A 22,817-nucleotide genomic window follows, 5' to 3' on the forward strand; every position below is an offset into this window, starting at 1 on the left:
AAATAAAGGGGCAACCAACCTTTTCATGGACGACGAAAGACCTACGTCAACCACACTTAAGACCAACAGCACTGATGCAAGTATACAAGCCTATAACAAGTGCATTAGCCTAAAAACCTATTCAGCTCTCTTTATTCATACTAGACTTTATTCGAGGACTTCCTACAGATACGTCTATTTATTGCACGGTGACTGAGGTGGGAAACGCAAAATTTCCCATAATGCAATGCTAATGGCTATAAAGCTGTCTTTCATTCTAAATGTACAAGAGCACCATTTCAACTGAGCACTACAGGATTGATAAAAACCACAAACATAAGCAATTGGTTCATTGTTATCACAAAGAAGAGATATCCTATAGGTTTTCGGGTACGTCTGAATAACTCAAGGCTGTAGTCCGAAGTTCAAATATGAATAGCTTTGTAGCACAGCATAATTGTAACCATTTTTCTATAGTATTGGCTATGTTATAGATATATGCTTACTAATAATTGGACTTGTTATGACAGTCCAGTTAGCAACGGATGAGAAGAACCGAACCGTTAAAGGAAAAGCTTGAAATGTTTCAGGCACTTCAGACAGTCAACCCTTAAAATCTGGGCTAAACTGGTATGTTATTAAAGTGGGGTTATGAGTGAATCAAATATATAATATATTAGATATATTTCAAACAGTGTTAGGTATGTGCATTATACACTGTAGTCCTATTTTTGTTCCACACACACAACATGGGAGAACACACATTCACAAAGATGAACTAAAATTTTTTAGATGGGCAATGATGGACTAGAAAATTCGAAGAGGGTTAGCAGCTGTGGTCCCACACTCACTCCACCCCCAGACGTTATTCGCTCCTTGGCTCCTCCTGTATCTCGGCCAAACTCCTCCGCCTGCGGCTGGACTCCGTCAGGGCCCGGGAGCTGCCCGGGGACCCCACGCTCTTGGGCTCGTTGGTGTGGTAACTCCCTTTGTAGCGGTACAGGTACAAGTAGAGAGTGTACAGTCCTCCAAACACCAACACCAGCAAGAGGAGGATGAGGACTGAAAGAGGAAAATTTGCATTCTGATTGTAGCTGATCAGTTATTATTAGTGTTTGATCTCCTATTGTTTCCATAGCAATACAGGTGTAGGACCTGAAATTTTACAAATATTGATTGCGTTCTTTTGAATATTGCACATTTTCAATCCAGAGTAATGCTGCATTTTGGGCCTGGTAATGTGATTTTACGTACACAAACTTTGACCAAAAAACTTGCACACGATCAGCAGGACTTACATGCCATGACTAGTGGGGTAGGCAGGTCATCGTGAATGTAGACGAATTCTGTAGTGACAATGACCAGAAACAGTGCTGTAGGTATAAAATCTAAACAGGTTTCGCTAAATTAATTATATGAATCCTGCAGGTACATAGAAAACGGTGTAAACAACAGGAATCCACTATGAGTGTGATGTGGGGAAATACTTCCTTTGCACTGGTAAATTGATAGGATAGCGTAAATAAGGGCTTCTGAAATTCCATACTAGAGACATATTCCGCTTCTCATTAACGTTTTTTTGATTGAGATATTAACTGAAATCATCACACTGTTCAAGTGTGACAATGCATCGTTTAACATGCATGCCAGTCTTCTGAATTACCCCACAGACACAAAGTTAATTTTGAAAAGCACATGTGTCATCAACAGGAACGAGGCTTGACAGGGCTGCCTAATGAGGCGTGGACTCACCAAAACCTGTAAACCATGGATCTGCTTCCAGGGGTATCTCACCCATAACCGAGGAGTAGACCCCACAATTTGACTCTACCACAAAGCCCTGGACGGTCACTGGAGGGTCTGTCTCATTAGGCCGGAAGTAGGTCTTTAGAGGGGCATAGATGTCGTATCGTACCCCCGACAAACAGCCCACAAACCCAGGACTGTTGTGCCTCTGGACCTCATAATCGATCTCCCCCATCTCTGCAGCAATGTAAAAAAGATGCCATTCAAAAAGCACTTCCACTAAAGAAAAGCTATACAAGAGCTTTTCAAATATCAGTCATCTTTACTTTTGAGAGGGAACTACAGACAGCATAAATGACAGAAGGTAGAAATCAGAAACTTTTGTTGCTTTGAGGTTACTGAAAGTTTCTTCAGATGTCCTTCACTACAGCCGATTACAGAGACAACACTTACCCATCACCCGTCCTAAGAACACGGCCTTGGGAGAATCGAACCAATAATCCTGTAAAGGGGGGATCTTCACCCAAATGGAATCTGAATAATCGACCTGTGTAGAATACAACAGCTCACATGGACTTGACTGTGGAACCATGAACTAACAATATGTGGTCAAGTGGATCTGTTTGCAGAGCCTGCTGGCTAATTTCTAGAAAGCCATATTGGAGATCTTTGGTGGGTTCTGACATTCTTAACAATCCTTTCATAGACAGGAAACAGTTGTGACGATATTAGAAGTGAGGGGTGACAAACTGCGTTTGTGAAGAAACAAAACATTTCCACATTTGCTGTACAAAATACACAATAGTTTTTATGGATATATAATAATTTCATATCTTAAGGAAGTTTGGTGTTTATGGATATTCCATCCATCCATTCATATTCCATGCTGCTTATCTAGTATAAGGTCATGTGCCCTGAAACTTATTTCAGGAAGTACAGGACACAACACGAGGGACGCCCTAGATAGGATGCAGGTACAATTGCAGGGAACACACAAACAGACATATAACTACACACTTTAGGCAATTTAGAAATCATGAAATCAACAGAATTACGAAAAGCTTCTTCGGTACGCATGCATGTTTTAAGCAAAGCGACGTGTCGCACCTGCATCCGTATGGTTCGGTTGTGCCTTGTGATGTTGACGAAGTGTGGAAACCCGTCGGCCAGGTTGAGGTAGGACAGCTGGAACTTGTGGGCGATCAAGCCAAGCCGATACCGCAGGTGCAGGCTGCCTGGAGATGGATGAATGACCAGTAACCAAGGTTAAGCGGCACCCAGACAGGAAGATGTTTACCTCTGAAGTCACCTTGGCTCCTGTAACTGGGAGCATATCCAAATGCTATTTTTAAGGTGGAATCTCTTCGGTGTTCATGGCTTGGACCAGAATATTTATTCAGCAGGTGATTGGGCAGCACACTGATGACAGTTCTTGCCAGAGGTATAGTTAGAGATGAATGGATCGGGGGGCTCAGTCTTTACTGGGGGTGGGGTTATGGCAAACAATTCATGATGTAAGCCAACAAATACACATTTATTTGGGGAGGCTAAGAAACATTTTAGGGGGGCTAAAGCCCCTCCCCTAAAATAGGCCTAACGACGCCCCTGGTTCTAGCCATGAATTCATAGCCTGTCTAAGCCTACAGAAGAAGATCTACGGTTATTCTGGCTCAGCTGAGTGTAACCTGGGTCTCTGAGTGAGGCAGCATAAAGACCTTGCTGTGTGTCAGACTCGGGTTTGCGACTGGCCTGCTTAACAAATCCCACTCCATGGGAAATAAAATGAAAGTGGTAGCGACACTGGCCAAGGGACCCAGAAAGGAGGCTGTAATCAGAGGCATCGAGGGCTGGAGCTACCGCCAGGAATCAAGAGATCATTACAGCGTCCTCACATACACTGATTGCCTCATGCAATTCAAACCAGGATCCACTCCAACTTAACATCACCACTCACTGGTAAAAGAAATTATCATTCCACATCCTAGCTATTTATCTGTGTCTTCCATGTGACCTATAAGTGGTTTTGAGTTGAATTAACTTTGCTTTCAAGAACTTTATCCTTACCAGCTGACTCACAGTCAATCTTTACCGATCTCGGTAGATGTGTTTCAATAAAAATTGTCTTAGAAGCTGATATCACAGTATGGGTGAACTTTGCTGCAGCCACAGCCTCCCTAAGTTCACACAGCTTGAAATAAAAATATATGAGGAGCTAGAGACACAGATGGCTATAGAGGAGAGCAGCCAGGTATGTTTGGATTGGTCATGTTACCATTCGTACTCCTCGCTGGCCCCAGCCTGTCCATACCGTCATTCTTGAGGATAACAGCAATGTAGTCCTTCGTGAAAGAGCTGACGTAGATCAGAACAGCAGGTGCTTGGGTTGTACTGAAGCTGAACTCGATCTCGTCGCTGGTCTGGTTGTATCCCAAGCTGAAGTTGTGGGGATCAAGCCAGTTGGCCCAGAGAGCCTCGTCGGAGATCGCCTCGTTTCGGATGCTGTATCGTAGCCAGGCGCCAGCCTCAAAATAGCCTCCGATATCTTAGTATGATGAAGACAATGATCAACAACAAATGATTGCATGTCAGATGGGATAGTGAGTTTTGGCATGCTGTTAACTAACAGTGTAATTATCCATCCATTGTCAGTAACTGTTTATCCAACACATGGTTCTAGTGAGCATGAAGCTTATTCAAGGTCGGAAAGGAAACTCCACGGATGGGATTCCAGTCCAAAGGCCAATTTAAGGGCCACAAATGCACCTAACTGTGAAAGGACCTTAGAGTGTTGAAGACACATGCACAGAACATGCAAACTCCATGCGCAGACCCAGGGATGGGATTCAAGCTCCCAACCAGGACTGACAACCATTTATAAATTTATGAGCAGCCTGTAAAAAAAGACATTGAATTCACCCTGCCTGTAAATCTGTAAATCCATTTTAAAGCTCGCTAAAAGTAAAAATATGGTGTCAATAGAAAGCATGGCATGTCAGTAAAAACAGACAGGCAGTTAAATCACAAATTTAAGCTTAGCAACTCTTCTCCCAACCCCAGGGGTGTGAGATTACAGTGTTAACCAGTGTGCTATTGGTCATTCCCTGGTGTTATCAAAAGAACCTCCAGAAAGGGCCGGTAATTATTGTAAGCAGAATATATGGTTCAAGGCTTAGTCGGTAAAGAGCTTGCTGTGTTGAACCACCTTCGTGGCAGTAGTAGCCCTCAAAGGCAGTGTTGTTGCAGTCACAGTAGTAGGAAGCATAACGCTCCATGCAGCGGCCACCGTTACGGCACAGTATCGCTGGGTCGAGGCACCCTCCGGTGCAGTTCTTCCTGATGCCTTCCTCCTCGTTCACTTTGCCTTCCAGGTCAAGGGGAACACCATTCATGCGCAAGCCTCGGATACAGCCCAGGAAGGCCCTCAGCTTGTCCTTTGCAGCACCTGAAGCGAGCAAACATGACATTTTCGAACTATCAGGGTTGGGCATTTCAGGTCCAGAAGCTACAAATCCAGACCAAGATTTTGTATCTATCAGCCAGGTGAGTCTCTGTGACTGTGACTCTTTATGCTCAACTAGTTAGTAGAAACAGAATCCTAGTCTGGATTTGTAGCTTCTGAACCTGAAATGTCCAACACTGCTAACTACAACCACATTCATAATTCTACTCTATATAGTGATTATTCTCTATATTTAGCCACATGTTCTATTCATTAGCATATTTATGGAGCTAGCTGCTGAAGTTTCACTGGGTTTCCATCTTTTAGCTATACTTCTACATAGCCACTAAAGGTCATGTGAACTGCTGCCATATTTACAGTGAATTCATCGCTACGGCCTAGAGCAACACACCAACAAGGAGCGGCTGGGTGAACTTCATGGTGACGTAGGTCTGCCCTGGGAATTGACGTATGGCCCAGGGTTGGTCGTCCACCTTAAGGCGGGCTAGCTTCACGTTGATCTCGGCCTCAACGTAATGCCACTCGTCGTCGTTAAGGGCCATGGGGGAGCGCAAAGTGACGTTGATGATGCCATCCCCCACCATGAAGACAAACAGCAGGTTGTTGGTGGCTAGGAGGGTGACACAATCAGGGCATGGGTCCGGAGAGAGACAGATAAACTACCTACCAGAATAGGCTCTGACCTAGCCTTTTCATGTACACAGTTCAGTATTTTCAGTGCATACTAAAAACTGCATACTAAAATAAAGCCAAAAAAATACAATACAAAATAATATAATGCTGGAGGGGTAATCAGACTTACAGTTGAGCTCCACTCGGATGAAGCAGCGATGGTGGTCATCTGAGTTCTCTAAGAAGACGCCATGGTCAGCGGTTGTCTTAAAGTAAAAGCTGATGTCAGCAGCTGTGCCCGGTCTGAAGGTGGGGAACTTGATGTAGGTGGGCTTTGTGAATGCCACTGTGTTCCAGGTATTTCCTGTAGCATAGAATTGAAAAACTATCATGTTCAAGAAAATGTAACTTGTTGCATAATTCTAGGTCAGGGAATTTTTCTGTGTAGATATCCATGCGTATCCTAGAAGTGCAACCATGCCGTGGTGTTCTGTAACTGCTTTCTCAGCGAAAAACATCTCTATCTCTCCAAAATATGTTTTCTTCAGACAAGCAGACAAATCGATTTCACATAAGTCATTTTCCGATAGTCATTTGTAGCCCATAGTCTTTATCCACCGGTTCATACCTAAAACAGCATTGCGAGGGACGTCACTTACGGTCTCCATGACAGCGTAGAGACCCAAGGCTAAAATAAACTTCTGACCCGGTCCGGTTGGTGTCCCCGATGACAATTCTTCTAACTGGCAAGTGGTCCCTGTAGTTCAGCCATCCCTTGTCCGCGTACCTGTTTCAAAGCATACTCACGCTGTGGTTCCACTCAAGAGCATGGGGTCTTAAGTATGGGAAATCAGTCCAATGCAAGAGTGTAGCCACACTAGCGATGGACAAATGGTTGTCTTACCATTGGCGGTAATCTGCATCACAGTTACAGGAGAACCTGCTGTCTGTACAGGTCCAATTGATGGCACAGGCACATCTCTGGACACCCGGGAATGAACCGCCCCAGTAATGCTGACTCTCACCGTGGCGGCCTACCCAGTAACTATACGGTCTTCCATCTGACAGGGAGAATGAGTTTTGAATTAGAGCAGTGTTTCCCAATCCAGTCCTCAGGGAGACACAGTCCAAGTTCCCTGTCAGACAGTCAACATTTTTGCTCCTAGCTCCGGGAGCTGAGAGGGAGCAAAAACATGGACTATCTGTGGGTCCTGAGGACTGGGTTGAGAAACACTGCATTAGAGGATGTGATTTTAGCATATTAGTATTAAAAATGTTACCTGAAAAACTGTATGGTAACAAAAATCCATCTTCTAACTACTTATCCTGGACAGATTTATGGGAGACCTGAATCTGGGATGCCAGTCCATGATACATGCTATGGACAATTTAATGGAGGAAACCGGTGTACCCAGAGATAACCCATACAAGGGGAGACCTTGCAAACTCCACACACACACACACACAGCAAAACCCCTTAAACCACTTAATCCCCTAAAGCTGTAGGTGTAAGTCAACACCGCTGTCCTGTCATCATGCTGGCCTTCACCAAAGGTCTTATGAAATCCTACATATCTTCCCCAAGGCTAAATTACCTCTGCAAGGCAGATTACATAATAAGAGATCAACGCTTAATCAGCTTAAGTTGATTAAATTGCGGTGGCTCCAGTTATTTCTGGAGCAGAGCCCAGACGAACAAATATCTTTTGGCCCGACAATAGCCACACTGGCGCCAACAGCCGGAAGACTCAACTGGGCGTGTTGAGAAGGCGTGACTTGTAGCAGGAGTATTCGATCCACTGCTCGCAGTACTCCGAGGTGTTGGCCAGGGCCGTGACCTCATCCCATGAGGCATTGTAGTACTGGACATCACCCAAGTAAGGCTGTTGCACTGTGCTGCCTGTCACCTTGGTACTGTCTATCCGGTTGTGCCTTATCACCGTCCAGGATTTGTCGGCTGTAGAAGGGCAATGAAAAGACACAGAGGTTCTCCATTTCAGCTTTAATGGGCCACATCTTTCAAAGCATCACAAGACACTAATTTCGCTTGACTCACCCTTATATTGAATTAAAGCTAAAGACCAATTGGGGTTATATAAAGCTCTGGAAAGAATTAAGAGACCACAGCACAATATATTGTTTCATTAATTTCTCATTTTATGACCATGCATCTGTGAATAATATATTTGCTTTTGCAAACTGCAGCCTGGTTCTTCCCTGTTTCTCATTGATGAAGGGCCTCTTCTTTGCTTCTAGGAGCCTGATATGAACCATCCTAGCAGTGCACTGAATGTCACTAGAGGTCATCCTCCAATTCATGAGAAACTTTCGGAAGTTAACAGTCATGTCTGACATTAGGAAGTCGCTTCCTCCCTCTACCTGGCTGGTTTCTGGTCATTCCCAGTGTCTCCTGCTTCACCTTGTTCTTGTGTGCTGCTGTCTTAGTAACTTTGAGCCTGGAAGCAGCCTGCTGCTCAGTGTAGCCTCTGCCAGCAGAACCAGGATTAAACCAGGGTTTAAAAATCCAGATAAAAAAAAAAATATGGAGGTGTCTCTTAATTTTTTCCGAAACTGTATATTCCTACTTTAGATCCAAAGTTTGGAGTATACTGTAGGTTTGTATTTATTGCTAGTTACTATGGAGACCAGCATATACTTACTTGCTTTTCATGCTACATGTACCTGACATTATAGCAATGCTCAATTTTGGGCATTAGCCCCGCAAATATTCATATTCTGTCTTCAAAATGTATCAGACACAGTATCGCTATGCAAACCGACCCGAACAAAGACAATAAAGAGAGAAAAGGCTACCTTTCATATTGCACTGAACAGAAAAAGGTTTCAGAGGTCCGCTAAGGTCAGGGTCGATGGTGTAATTGCCTGAATAGTACTTTCCATTGAGTCGGTATGACTCACAAGACTCTTTGTACACGGCTGTCAACAGAGGGAGAAAGAATCTGAATGACTTCTTTATGTCCTCAAACATTAATGTAACTGGAAATGAATTCAAACCACTGCAGAGAGCATTGAGACACTGTAACGCACACAAAGTAAAACATTCCATGAAAAATATCTGGCCGAGGATTCGGTAGAGAGGTCTCAGCACGTTTAACTGATGATGTCACATGTCAAGCTGAATATACCATGTGCTGCGACACTGTGGAGCAAAATTCAGTGCTAATCCATTAGCATGTTACTATCACTTTATTATAATAAGATGCTATAAAGGCAAGAACACGTAGGGAAAATTAAATGGCTTTAAAGTACATTTACCGAGTTCCTAACCAGTAATCTGTCAGTCATGAACTTATTTAAACTAATATATCTTCTGAGTGTGTAACACCCCGAACAAAGTGGTCTGCTATAGACCGTATACATAAACATGTTCATCATTTCAATCTTTTTGTGCCTTTGCCTTACAAACTTGGAAGATTACACTTTCCCTGCCTTAACATGACAGGTTATTCAGGAATTATATGACTAGGCTCCAATGCCTTTCATGTTCTTGATCAGTTCTCTAATCTTTAGGAATTCTTGTGCATGTAGTGCACAGATAGCAAGAACAGGATCATCTAAGCCAATGTTTCCTAATTTGGTCCTCGGGGACCCAGAGACAGTCCATATTTTTGCTCCCCCTGAGAAGCTGGGAGGGAGCAAAAATGTGAACTGACTGTGGGTCCCCGTGGGTGTGGGTCACACTGCTCTAAGCTGCAGAAGCTTTGGAGGAAAGACCCGGAAATGTGTGTGACACTCACATCTTTGGCACACTTCTCCTCTGTATCCCGTGTTCTCGCACATGCATATGAAGTCGTCCCATGACTGAATGCACCGGCCCTCGTGCTGGCACGGGTCCGGGGTACACCTGGGGAGTAGCGTTACAAGAGAGCAAAGCACGTCCCACACTTACCCCCGGCCACTGGGCAGTACTCCCCCCGACATTAAAATACATGTAGCCACAGCACTCTTGTTGAACCAGCCCAAAGTAACTTGCAGAGTGTTGTTCCCTACTAAGCATCGCATAAGTGCGTTTACAGAAAGAACGGCTTCTGCCTTAATTCTAAAACCCAGATTAGGTGCAATTAAACGGCATGGTCCAACTTAACTTGATGTTGTCACCTATATTGCATTATAGATATCGAGAATGCATTATAATGGCCGGTATAAGAATGAATAAAGTATTACAGCCTCTTCAATTGACAGTCATAAGGCATTATAGTGCTGATTATAATACTTCATAAGCTCCAATGAAACTCTCATCTATAATGCACCTTCATAATGCATTACAATAGTCTGCATAAAAATAATGGATGCTTTGTATTGCTTTATGTAGGTATCTATGGTGCATTATAGATGAGATATTCATAAAGCATTCATAATGCATAAAATAAACATGGCTAATAAGTGTTATGCCTTTTTATAAATATTTATAGCCATGTATAAAATGTTTTATGAATGCATTATAATGTGTTATGAATATGTTCATAGATTCTTCTAGACTTGGAATTCATAGCAAGTGTTACCAATAGGGTCATAAACTGATGGGGAACAATCATCATTCCTAATAAAATGGCAGGCGTGGAAGACCAAAGGTACATACCCCCTAATGCCACAGGGTGATGGTCCTCTGGCCATTATGCCCCCCCCCCACAGGCCTCACCTGTCTGTGATGCCACAGGTACCCAGCAGCACCTCCATGTAGCTCCCCAGGCGGTCCTGCAGTATGGCATCGATGTCCACCGGCTCAGTGTCGATGAAGATCTGCTGCATGCAGCCATGGAATGCATTCAGCTTGGTCTCGCACTTGATCTCGTCGTTGGTCTTTGGGCAGCCTGGGGGCAGGAGAGAGGGAATCGAAGGGGCCCCAGCACAGGCTGAACCAGGAAAGAGTCCGTCTATTGCTCTACGTTGCCGTAAGGCCATTGTGAGCCCACATCAGACCCACAGCAGGACATTTTATATGCTCATGGGAGTTTTACTTACACAGAAATGTTCTGAGGGGAGAAGGAAAAATAATTGGTTCAAAGAGATAACCAATCGGATTGTACAATAAATGGGTCCAAACAACTGGAGGAGGCAGGACCAACCAATCAGAGTCTTGGTCCCACTTTCTCTAGTTGCTTGGACCCTCCTCCTCTACAGTCTGATTGGTTATCTCTCTGAACCAATAATTTTCCCTTCTGCCCTCAGAACATTTTTGTGTAAGTATTGTAAGTAAGTAAGTGTTTTATGTCCAGCTCTATGAGGACATTTTCCTGTTAAATCCACATTTTTTTAATAAAAGACTCATCAAAGAAAATCAAAAGATATTTATGCTTATTAATAAATCTACAGGAGCATGGAATGTTAGTTAATACTCAAGCCATGGATGTACTGTATTCTGGGAAGCAATCTAAGGTACATTTGCTTCATGTCACTCTTCAAGGTACCTCCGAAAAAGTACTGGTCCCCTGTTCGTACTGTAAAGACGTTCGTTATCTTGAGCGGAGAGCCCTCGTCCTCGTCGATGGTCACGGTCACAAAGTTGTCCCGTGCCACCAAATCTACCATGTGCCAAAATCCGTCATTCAGTTGGTAACCTGGGCAAAAAATTAAAGGTGATGACATGTTCACTGTATAAAGGACAATATAATTACATAAATTTAGGCTAAAGCACCCACGGGACGATACTGACAGAATCAACTTGTGGAAAATAGAATATGAGCTGTCCATGGTACCTTTATCAGCTGATATCATACATTTACCTTTTTTTACATGTCAGGCAATACCCAACTGTAAACACAGTTCTCGCAAGACACTGGTTGCCCCACTCAAACCTAGTCAGGAAACAATAGTATTTCTAAATAATATTTTATTCTCCTCATGCATGCATATCAGAGGAGCTCAGAGGTTCAGTGTCTCAAAAGCTTCTAAGCTCCGTTCATTTTTGCTCTGGATTCACTCTTATGTTAGAGTATGGAATATTCTTCCTAGCTAAAACCCTGGGTTCCTTTACATCAGAGCTAGATAAGACTTTAACAACTCTGAGCTATTAGTTGAGTTCTCCCCAAACGAGCTTGATGGGCCGAATAGCCTCCTCTCGTTTGTAAATTTCTTGTGTTCTTACGTACTCTCCCTGTGTCTTAGAGAAAACACCAAGTCAAGGTCGTCTAAGAATAAGCATCATAATGCACACCAGCATCGACAATGTGTTTGTCTAATATTGATCCATCACAACAAACTGTACTGGATTTTTCCAACAGAAGTATTTCTGTCAGGTTGTTAGGATCGGTGCTTTGTAGGAACCGCCTGCAGACGTACCTGCAGCAAACTGCAGCCTCTTCTCAGACTGTATGAGGGAGATGTTCACCTGACCCTCGCTCAGGCCCAGCTCCAGGGCTCCCAGGTTGTCCGCAAAGCGGGTGAACATCAGCAGACCAGTGTAGTCCCATGAGCGGAATCTGAACTTCACAGACATGCGGGGCTTTCTGAAAAGGCCTGGCAACTGGAGGTAGTTGTTGGGCCCGATGAAGGTGAGTGGTTTCAGCAGGAGGTCCGCACAGGCAAACTCCATCGTTTTCTGGAGGAGGGTTGGAATAGCAGGGAATGAAACACGAGTTGCAAAGAAGCCAAAAGGTATTAGAAAATGTTCAAATTGCAAGAGTATGAGTCATTCTGTCCCAATCAAGAGTCATTCCTTGCACTCTATATTTAGAAGGTGGACTATACAGAAAGTTCTACATAAGTTGAGAGCTTCGGTGTAGCGAGCAGCATGGGTGGCTGCCATCAGGTGTCACGCAGAGCTACACCTTCTGGTGTGGGAGGCGGATCTGTGGGTCCTCCCTCTGCACCATGTCGATGATGTTGATCCCGTTGAAGAATACGTTCTCCAGGCAACCGTGGAAGTTGGCTTTGTCAGGAAGGTGAGGCATGTTTGGCTCGATCACTCCCCCCACGTAGAGCTGGGAGGACAGTATGTTAAACTTCTGTTAGCAAAAGCTCTTAGACGTGCAGCGAGGTTTGTGAACAAATGGAACGACGTTGTTTATGTGGCCACTTGTACTTGACCATTTTTAGTAAGAACCTACAAAATGGGGAAAAGGGCTAAATATACTAGAGATTTTAAGATTTTATTATTCATACTATGCATCCTATCTAGGGTGTCCCCTTCCTTATGCCCTGTGCTGTGGATACAGGCTCACTGTGACCCTCTACTGCAGCGTTTCCCAACCCAGTCCTCGGGGAACCTGGGACAGTCCCTGAGGACTGGGTTGGGAAACACTGTTCTACTGGACAAGCAGTAATACAAATATGGCTGGCTGGATGGATAGATGGATGGATATTATTGATGCCATAGGGCAGAAAGCAGAGGAACACGCTGGACTGCATGCCAAATCATCACAGATGTGCATAAAAATGATTATTACACTGGGATATGTATTTTGCTCAGCATTCCCCTGTAGGTGTGATGCCTAATGTGTTTGATTTAAAAAGTGAGTAAAATCCATGGCAGTGATTCAGCAACAAAAGCAGTTTGAAACAAATATTTCATTAGTGACTTGCTGACATACTAAAAAGACTAAAAAGAAGATTCTGGTCTGCTAAGACTGGAGACCCGCACCTGATCATCAAGGTCCAAGGAGCTGAAGTCCCCGTTGCATATAGCTCTCTCTGTTTGGCTGTCCACTGTCAGGCTGACCTGCCTGCCGTATCGCTTAATGGTCACGTAGTGCCAGTGCTGGTCATCCAGGAGGTTGCCTGCGGTCAGTGTGGTCAATCCCTCCACCTCATGGACTGTGCTGCTGCCTGCGAGATACACAGACCATCAAGTCACCGAGTCAGGTGCACGTTAGTCCACAGGACAGCGGAATTCTCCAGGCTTGCACAGAGTCACACTGGAAATACCGGTCTCCTGTTAGGTCTGACGGGGCCAAGCCATATCCCGCTGAGATCTTCTAGATCTCTTCTATTCAGATTCTATTAAATGGGAAGTCCGCCCCCACAATTTCCACTAAAGAAATCAAATCATGTGCACCATGAACAGAGACCCTTTCATTTCCCAAAAACAAACAAAAAAAAAAAATCACCGTCTGTTCAAGTACAGCCATTTCATTTCACATTTTCTGAGCTTCTGGAATATGAAAGTAAATTATAGTATAGTATACTAGTATAGTATAGTATAGTATAGTATAGTATGTAGTGATATCAATGTCATTCCCACCTCATAGAATACATATTCAGCTTTATAAAAGCAAAATTATTGCATAATTAAAAGAATTTCAGAAGAATATCTATTAAAGATGAAAATATATCTTCAGTTCCAGAGCGGTTGTCTAATCACACTAAGGCCACACTCAGAATAATGCCTGGTACTTTGTTTAGAAAAAAATATCCAGATTAACTAAAACACAAGATGGTTACCATCTAGCCTGCATCCTGAAGAAACGAAGAATATGTTGGGAGTTTGTTGTGAACAGTACTTTTCAGGCGACCTTTGTTTGTTAACCCTTCAGCAAGATACTTATCTTGGTTAAGTGAACATGCTCTGAACAGGTAAAGTGTGCATGTACAAGATATTGTAAATGATGCCTTTTCGCTCCACTGTGCGAGTCCAGCCACATCAGGAGAATGACACTGGGGGCATGGGGTGGGCACTGCCAACCCAAATGGACCATTTGCCCACAAACAGGGACAGAACAAATTTAACCAATGATCAGTGATTTAACAGAATCATTAGAGCGCAGGGACCCTCAATAAGAGCTTAAAGCCCCCCATATGAGAGAGAAAACGATTCAGCACCACTATTTCCCCCCTCGACAACTGATCCATGTGGTAGAGTCCGTCAGTGGGACACCGTCCATGAGCCGGGCCTCACCAAGGCTGATGTGCAGGTTGAGGCGAGCGTTTCTCAGCTCCAGCGTTAAGACGTCGCCCTGCTTGCCCTCACTGTGCAGCAGCAGCCCCTCCCGTTCCAGCGTCTTGAAGTTGATGGCGATGTGGTCCCTTATCGCGCTGTACCTCCTCCCCGGAAACATGTAGGCAGCCATGTCTTCACCGCCGTACATCATGACGTAGGAGTCTGGAAAAAACCACGGTCATCGTTTCATTCACTGGCACGGGCATGTACACCAAAGGAGGACAGCCGGTCAACGCCTCGAACAATGTTACTGCAAAAATAAGCCCCAAAGTGGAGGTGCTGTGTGGCTCAGCGGGGCAGGATGCGAACAGACGTGTGTGGGTTCAAATCCCGCGGTTGGTAGAGTGATCTCACTTTTAGGCCCTTGAGCGAGGCCCTTAATCTCCAATTGCTGCAGAGATTGTCATACCTTGTGTTCCCAAAATGTGTGTTACTTTGGACAAAAGTGCCTGTTAAATAAGCTAAATATACGGCATGGAGTTTTCCTAGTCCCAGTGCGTCAAGTCCTACTGGTCACCTGCAAATTAGTAGGAGATGGATTTATTTTTCTCTTGAGAGTTAGCAAGCGAGAGTGTGAAAAGGAGAGCAGGTGACAGAGAGAGCAGGTGAGAGAGAGCAGGTGAGAGAGAGAGCAGATGAGAGATAGAGCAGATGAGAGAGAGCAGGTGACAGAGAGAGCAGGTGAGAGAGAGAGCAGGTGAGAGAGAGCAGGTGAGAGAGAGAGCAGGTGAGAGAGAGAGCAGATGAGAGAGAGAGCAGATGAGAGAGAGCAGGTGACAGAGAGAGCAGGTGAGAGAGAGAGCAGGTGAGAGAGAGCAGGTGAGAGAGAGAGCAGGTGAGAGAGAGAGCAGATGAGAGAGAGAGCAGATGAGAGAGAGCAGGTGACAGAGAGAGCAGGTGAGAGAGAGCAGGTGAGAGAGAGAGCAGGTGAGAGAGAGCAGGTGAGAGAGAGAGCAGGTGAGAGAGAGCAGGTGAGAGAGAGAGCAGGTGAGAGAGAGAGCAGATGAGAGAGAGCAGGTGAGAGAGAGAGCAGATGAGAGAGAGAGCAGATGAGAGATAGAGCAGATGAGAGAGAGCAGGTGACAGAGAGAGAGCAGGTGAGAGAGAGAGCAGATGAGAGAGAGAGCAGATGAGAGATAGAGCAGATGAGAGAGAGCAGGTGACAGAGAGAGCAGGTGAGAGAGAGCAGGTGAGAGAGAGAGCAGGTGAGAGAGAGCAGGTGAGAGAGAGAGCAGGTGAGAGAGAGCAGGTGAGAGAGAGAGCAGGTGAGAGAGAGAGCAGGTGAGAGAGAGAGCAGATGAGAGAGAGCAGGTGAGAGAGAGAGCAGATGAGAGAGCAGATGAGAGAGCAGATGAGAGAGAGAGCAGGTGAGAGAGAGAGCAGATGAGAGAGCAGATGAGAGAGAGAGCAGGTGAGAGAGAGAGCAGATGAGAGAGAGAGCAGATGAGAGAGAGCAGGTGACAGAGAGAGCAGGTGAGAGAGAGCAGGTGAGAGAGAGAGCAGGTGAGAGAGAGCAGGTGAGAGAGAGAGCAGGTGAGAGAGAGCAGGTGAGAGAGAGAGCAGGTGAGAGAGAGAGCAGATGAGAGAGAGCAGGTGAGAGAGAGAGCAGATGAGAGAGAGAGCAGATGAGAGATAGAGCAGATGAGAGAGAGCAGGTGACAGAGAGAGAGCAGGTGAGAGAGAGAGCAGATGAGAGAGAGAGCAGATGAGAGATAGAGCAGATGAGAGAGAGCAGGTGACAGAGAGAGCAGGTGAGAGAGAGCAGGTGAGAGAGAGAGCAGGTGAGAGAGAGCAGGTGAGAGAGAGAGCAGGTGAGAGAGAGCAGGTGAGAGAGAGAGCAGGTGAGAGAGAGAGCAGGTGAGAGAGAGAGCAGATGAGAGAGAGCAGGTGAGAGAGAGAGCAGATGAGAGAGCAGATGAGAGAGCAGATGAGAGAGAGAGCAGGTGAGAGAGAGAGCAGATGAGAGAGCAGATGAGAGAGAGAGCAGGTGAGAGAGAGAGCAGATGAGAGAGAGAGCAGGTGAGAGAGAGAGAGCAGATGAGAGAGCAGATGAGAGAGAGAGCAGGTGAGAGAGAGAGCAGATGAGAGAGCAGATGAGAGAGAGAGCAGGTGAGAGAGAGAGCAGATGAGAGAGAGAGCAGGTGAGAGAGAGAGCAGATGAGAGAGAGAGCAGGTGAGAGAGAGAGCAGATGAGAGAGAGAGCAGGTGAGAGAAAGAGAGCTCTCTATGGAGATCAGATGTTCATACATTCCGACTCTCATGTTTTCCCCGTCTACTGGTGTCCTGCTAATGCAGAAGCAGCTGCCATCGGTATCTGTCCTGCTCCCCCTGGAGTCCTCATGACACCCCAGTGTCATCCCCTGACTTTCCCGTCATCCCAATCGTGACAGACACCAGGGTGACGACTGACTCACCGTAGGCACAGCCATAGACCTCCAAGCGGACTCCGATCTTGCCCCCGTTTTCGGTGTTCCAACCCAGGGGGATAAAGCGCAGGTGTTTGGCAGTGAAGGCATGATGGAACACATGCCTTTTCACCTGGTAGTAGTTCCAGTTCCCCGACAGCGTCTGCACAAAGACAACACACACACATATATATAGATACCTTCATAATACACAATAATGCATACATAAAGCATTATAAGCAAGGCTTTAACTGTTTATACAAAAGCATAACACATTATAGCCATGTTCATCATGCATTATGAATTGTCTGTGAAGCTCTCATCTATAATGCATTATAGATACCTTCCTATCCATCCATCCATCCATCTTCCAACCCGCTTATCCTACTGGGTCGCGGGGGGTCCGGAGCCTATCCCGGAAGCAATGGGCATGAGGCAGGGAACAACCCTGGATGGGGGGCCAGCCCTTCGCAGAGATACCTTCCTAATGCATTATAATTGTCAGCATAAGCGTAATAAACATGCCTATAAAGTGTTATGCCTTTGTATAAATAGTTATAGCTCTGTGTATAATACTTTATGAATGCATTATAATGCATTATGAAGGTATCCAGCCGTTTAATGATTGCCGACTCTGTAGGTTCGACTCAGGTAACTCTAATTAAATTTCAGTACATATAAAGGTCTTCCCTAAAATATGCCATAATCTGTCGATGTAAGGAAACCTCATTCAATCTGTTTCTTAAAATCCAATTAAAACTGAAGATCCTGTATTGTTAATTAGCATTCTGTGTGTAGATTCCCTGTATAGTTTCCATTGCAGGCAACTATTTTTAGGTAATTTAATTGTATCTGACATATTTATATTTGAATATGAACCATCTGTCCTTTCCTCTCTTCACTCATAAGGTATTAACTTATTTTTGTTACTGGACTTGTCATGAAATAGGACAGAATGGAGCCGTTTCCTGTAAAACAGGCCCAGAGCAAAAAGTAGCTTAAAGGTATGATGTCAGCGATAGACGCGAAGCACACCGGGCCGCGTTACCGAATTCCCCCCTCTCTGGATGTACGGCGTCCAGGCGTCGGGTCGGTCCCCATAAAGGACGGTGTACTTGGTCACCCAGTCATAGGAGTTGAAGGTGCCCTGTGTGGAGATGGCCACGAAGCGATACTTCCTGCGGAAGTCGATCTGCAGCCAGGGATGGTGGTCGCTGGGGGCAGGGGACCAGCCGCTGCTCCCTAAACACACCAGTAGGGTGCGCGTGAGAGTTTGCATGCATCTGCCCGGTAACACAGCAGCTGAATACAGACTCAGAATGGGTGCAGAAGCATGATGCACTAAACATGTCAGTGTGATTGTATCCAACATTACTGTGATGTACCGCGGCGTTTCTCAGCTTATATACAAAAGTGTTTTTATTAGGGGGGGGTGAATGAATCCAAATGAAATATTGGGGAGTACACACCCCCCACCCAGCCCCCCGTTACACCCCCGTATGTATGTACTGTATGTGGGGGGGGGGGGGGGGGAATGCTTACCATACAATCTGGCGAAGTTTGCTGAGTACAGGAAGTTGTATCTGGAGGACGCCAAGAAGGAGGACGAATAGAGAGGGGACACCAAGGGATCAACACAGTCTCCTGGGGGGGTGGAAAGGAGAGCCAGAGGCACCCAGGATTACTGTGAAGCTCCGCCTCTCATGAGGGTCACCCCAAGCAGGGCAGCTAGCAGGGTCTTCACAAGCACTATGCCCCAAAAGGTGCCTACCTACACTTATCTATATAAGCTACCTACACTTATCTATATAAGCTACCTACACTTATCTATATAAGCTACCTACACTTATCTATATAAGCTACCTACACTGATCTATATAAGCTACCTACACTTATCTATATAAGCTACCTACACTTATCTATATATGCTACCTACACTTATCTATATAAGCTACCTACACTTATCTATATTAGCTACCTACACTTATCTATATAAGCTACCTACACTTATCTATATAAGCTACCTACACTGATCTATATAAGCTACCTACACTTATCTATATAAGCTACCTACACTTATCTATATAAGCTACCTACACTTATCTATATAAGCTACCTACACTTATCTATATAAGCTACCTACACTTATATATATAAGCTACCTACACTTATCTATATAAGCTACCTACACTTATCTATATAAGCTACCTACACTTATATATATAAGCTACCTACACTTATCTATATAAGCTACCTACACTTATCTATATAAGCTACCTACTCTTATCTATATAAGCTACCTACACTTATCTATATAAGCTACCTACACTTATCTATATAAGCTACCTACTCTTATCTATATAAGCTACCTACTCTTATCTATATAAGCTACCTACTCTTATATATATAAGCTACCTACACTTATCTATATAAGCTACCTACACTTATCTATATAAGCTACCTACTCTTATATATATAAGCTACCTACACTTATCTATATAAGCTACCTACACTTATCTATATAAGCTACCTACACTTATCTATATAAGCTACCTACACTGATCTATATAAGCTACCTACACTTATCTATATAAGCTACCTACACTTATCTATATAAGCTACCTACACTTATCTATATAAGCTACCTACACTGATCTATATAAGCTACCTACACTTATCTATATAAGCTACCTACACTTATCTATATATGCTACCTACACTTATCTATATAAGCTACCTACACTTATCTATATTAGCTACCTACACTTATCTATATAAGCTACCTACACTTATCTATATAAGCTACCTACACTGATCTATATAAGCTACCTACACTTATCTATATAAGCTACCTACACTTATCTATATAAGCTACCTACACTTATCTATATAAGCTACCTACACTTATCTATATAAGCTACCTACACTTATATATATAAGCTACCTACACTTATCTATATAAGCTACCTACACTTATCTATATAAGCTACCTACACTTATATATATAAGCTACCTACACTTATCTATATAAGCTACCTACACTTATCTATATAAGCTACCTACACTTATCTATATAAGCTACCTACTCTTATCTATATAAGCTACCTACACTTATCTATATAAGCTACCTACACTTATCTATATAAGCTACCTACTCTTATCTATATATGCTACCTACATCCACCTCTCTTCCAACCACTATTTAGATGCTACAAAATTATACAGTGGTTGTGTCACCAACCTTTCCTCCATCCATCCAGCTGTATATATCCACCAACCCATCCATCTTCTGACCACTGTTTAGATCAGGGGTGTCAGACTCCAGTCCTGGGGGACTGGAGTCTGACACAGTGGTTAGTGGTTAGAGTGGTTAGAGTCCTGGTGTCAAACTCCAGGACTGGAGTTTGACACCCCTGGTTTAGATGCTATGACATTATTGGGTAATTGAGTCATCATCTATCCATCCATCCATCCATCCGTCCATCTATCCATCCATTTTCCAACCACTATTTAGATGCTATTTTACACTATCAGGTAGTTGAGTCATCAATCTTTCCTCCATCCATCCATCCACCCAAATTACAACTACGTATCCTTTACAGGGTTACCAGAGCAACCTTTCAACCTTCGTTAAACACACACGCATGTATAGTGTGACTGTCCGTGTTAAAACAGACCAGTAGTTCAGGCAGTGGGGGTTGGGTTATGGTTCATATCTGATCTGTGTCACCCTCTGTCTGTGACCATGTGAAAGGCAGGACACCTTCACTGTACCACCTGGACTTGCTCTAGAGCACTAACACAGCAAATCAGAAGATGCCAGGATTTTAGTTTAGCACTTAATGTAGCCGTCCCCACCCACCCCCCAGAATCTGCTTTGTCACCTGACACCAGAATTCACCGGAGAATCCGTTCTCATTCCAATAAAAACCCGGTGGGGATGAATGGACTGGTTAGTAATGTGGCCTGTGGTCTATCTGAAATATTAGTGATATCAGGACATAATGGACTGTGACTTTGAGGAGATAACTGTCAGGAAAGTTCTGTGAAGAGGAAATGAGGTCCACAGAAGCTGGGATGGGAAAAAAATCAGGAATTAAACAAATGACACATTACTGTCTTTGCAACACAGACTGATGCTGAAGATAAAACATTAATCTGCTGTTGAAACAATCACCGTTCTTCAATGCAGCATTTATAGGTGTGGGCTTTGACTACGGTACACTACGTTTTTTCCTTTTTGAGAGAAAAAAAAATCACCCTGCATTCCTCACTCTCTGAATACACAACATTTTTTTTTACTGCTCATACAGAAATATGAAGTTAGGATGAATTTGAAATCACAGCTGGAAGCCAGAAAGCTTTGTTTCAACCAACCAGTTGAGTATCTGTGACTGTGACTCTTTATGCTCAACTGGTTGGTTGAAACAAAATCCAGGTTTAGACTTTTACAATCTGGATCTGAATTGCCCAACTCTGTGTGTGTGTGTGTGTGTGTGTGTGTGTGTGTGTGTGTGTGTGTGCATATATATATATAGTTACTGAGAATCTCAGATGCCTCTTTCACAGTGTGATCTTTAACAAAGCGGAGCTTTTGAAGGCCTCATAAACTAAGCAGACAACACAAGCCTTCCTCTAATTCCTATCGCTTTATGCAAGAGGATTTTATCTGTAGGTCAGCAATGTAATGTAATTTCACAGGGAGGCTCATTAAACCACAGCAGAAGCACATAAATATCCTTTAAAGACTCGAATATTTACATTTGTATTTCAATTAATACTTGGTAACACTGTATATCAAGTGCACCTTCATAAACATTCAGAAGTATGTAAGTTTACCTTAACATCCTAATGCTGTATCTCTTAACAACTTCAAAATACATTAATAAAAAACATATGATAATAACAAGAACTGTAAAGGATAATTGTGTGTTTTTAATATATATTAAAGTTGTTATGGATTGTTATAATGTTAAGATATACTTACATGCTGCTTAAGAATGTTATATGAATGCATTACGAAGGTACAATGAATGTTCTACAAATGCATTATAAAGGCATCATGAAGGTGCACTAAATAAATAAATGTAAAGCAATACTGTACCTAATATTCTGCTCAATACGCCAGTCCATATTTTACTTTGATTCAATATGTGAACTTTCTGGACAAAACACAGTATCTGTTGTGAACTATGCTAAGTGTCACATCCAGTCCAGAGTCCGCTACACAATTCCTTTGCCGCTGAAGTGGTCCAGAGCCACAGCAACCCGCAGATGTTCTCTTTCAATAATAACTGGCACTTAATGGCATAAAAAAAAGTGTGGTTTTGGGAGTAACACATCTTAATTCGATGGTGTCAATACTGTTTATTGCTAGTAAAGTATGAGTCCCTGCTCATAGCAGCGACTTTACTGACAGTTTCCCTTGCCAAACTTTCCAGAAGATCATCTGCCTCATTCCAACCCCCCTGTCCTTGCTAATGTCTAGGCTCCACCTGTGTGAAGGGCACAGCTCCGAATATGCGTCTTCTGACTCTCCCCTTAAACATTCAGGTCACACCTACGGCCACTAGGGACAGAGTCACGAGGGAGGCGGTTCTCAGTGTCTACAAAGGGGATTTCAGGGTCAGCATGGGAATTCCAGGTGGCGACTGGAGAGATGAGGAGTCAGCATTGCTGCATGCGAGTCTACACGGCAATAGCCGCCAGAATTTAGCGG

General features: G+C 43.9%; 1 protein-coding gene across 3 annotated transcripts in view; it reads right to left on the bottom strand.

Annotated features, from left to right (window-relative positions):
- Positions 1 to 116: 116 nt before the first annotated feature.
- LOC111855906 (contactin-associated protein 1) overlaps positions 117 to 22,817 on the bottom strand; it is a 34,280-nt gene continuing 11,579 nt past the window's right edge. For all 3 annotated transcript variants that reach the window (XM_072705051.1, XM_023835395.2, XM_023835397.2), the window contains exons 3-25: positions 18,641 to 18,742; positions 18,147 to 18,340; positions 17,108 to 17,261; positions 14,652 to 14,855; positions 13,398 to 13,582; positions 12,586 to 12,738; positions 12,098 to 12,356; positions 11,227 to 11,376; positions 10,458 to 10,629; positions 9,556 to 9,662; positions 8,612 to 8,734; positions 7,551 to 7,754; positions 6,702 to 6,858; positions 6,457 to 6,584; positions 5,988 to 6,161; positions 5,577 to 5,795; positions 4,928 to 5,167; positions 4,034 to 4,267; positions 2,833 to 2,960; positions 2,179 to 2,272; positions 1,732 to 1,962; positions 1,278 to 1,325; positions 117 to 1,041 (exon numbers count right to left, since the gene is read on the bottom strand). In XM_072705051.1, the coding sequence (XP_072561152.1) occupies positions 845 to 1,041; positions 1,278 to 1,325; positions 1,732 to 1,962; positions 2,179 to 2,272; positions 2,833 to 2,960; positions 4,034 to 4,267; positions 4,928 to 5,167; positions 5,577 to 5,795; positions 5,988 to 6,161; positions 6,457 to 6,584; positions 6,702 to 6,858; positions 7,551 to 7,754; positions 8,612 to 8,734; positions 9,556 to 9,662; positions 10,458 to 10,629; positions 11,227 to 11,376; positions 12,098 to 12,356; positions 12,586 to 12,738; positions 13,398 to 13,582; positions 14,652 to 14,855; positions 17,108 to 17,261; positions 18,147 to 18,340; positions 18,641 to 18,742 (3,857 nt within the window). In that variant the 3' untranslated portion in view covers positions 117 to 844. The remainder of the gene's footprint in view (positions 1,042 to 1,277; positions 1,326 to 1,731; positions 1,963 to 2,178; positions 2,273 to 2,832; positions 2,961 to 4,033; positions 4,268 to 4,927; positions 5,168 to 5,576; positions 5,796 to 5,987; positions 6,162 to 6,456; positions 6,585 to 6,701; positions 6,859 to 7,550; positions 7,755 to 8,611; positions 8,735 to 9,555; positions 9,663 to 10,457; positions 10,630 to 11,226; positions 11,377 to 12,097; positions 12,357 to 12,585; positions 12,739 to 13,397; positions 13,583 to 14,651; positions 14,856 to 17,107; positions 17,262 to 18,146; positions 18,341 to 18,640; positions 18,743 to 22,817) is intronic.

This window comes from Paramormyrops kingsleyae, chromosome 22 (genome assembly GCF_048594095.1).
Source record: "Paramormyrops kingsleyae isolate MSU_618 chromosome 22, PKINGS_0.4, whole genome shotgun sequence".
Lineage (NCBI taxonomy): Eukaryota > Metazoa > Chordata > Actinopteri > Osteoglossiformes > Mormyridae > Paramormyrops > Paramormyrops kingsleyae.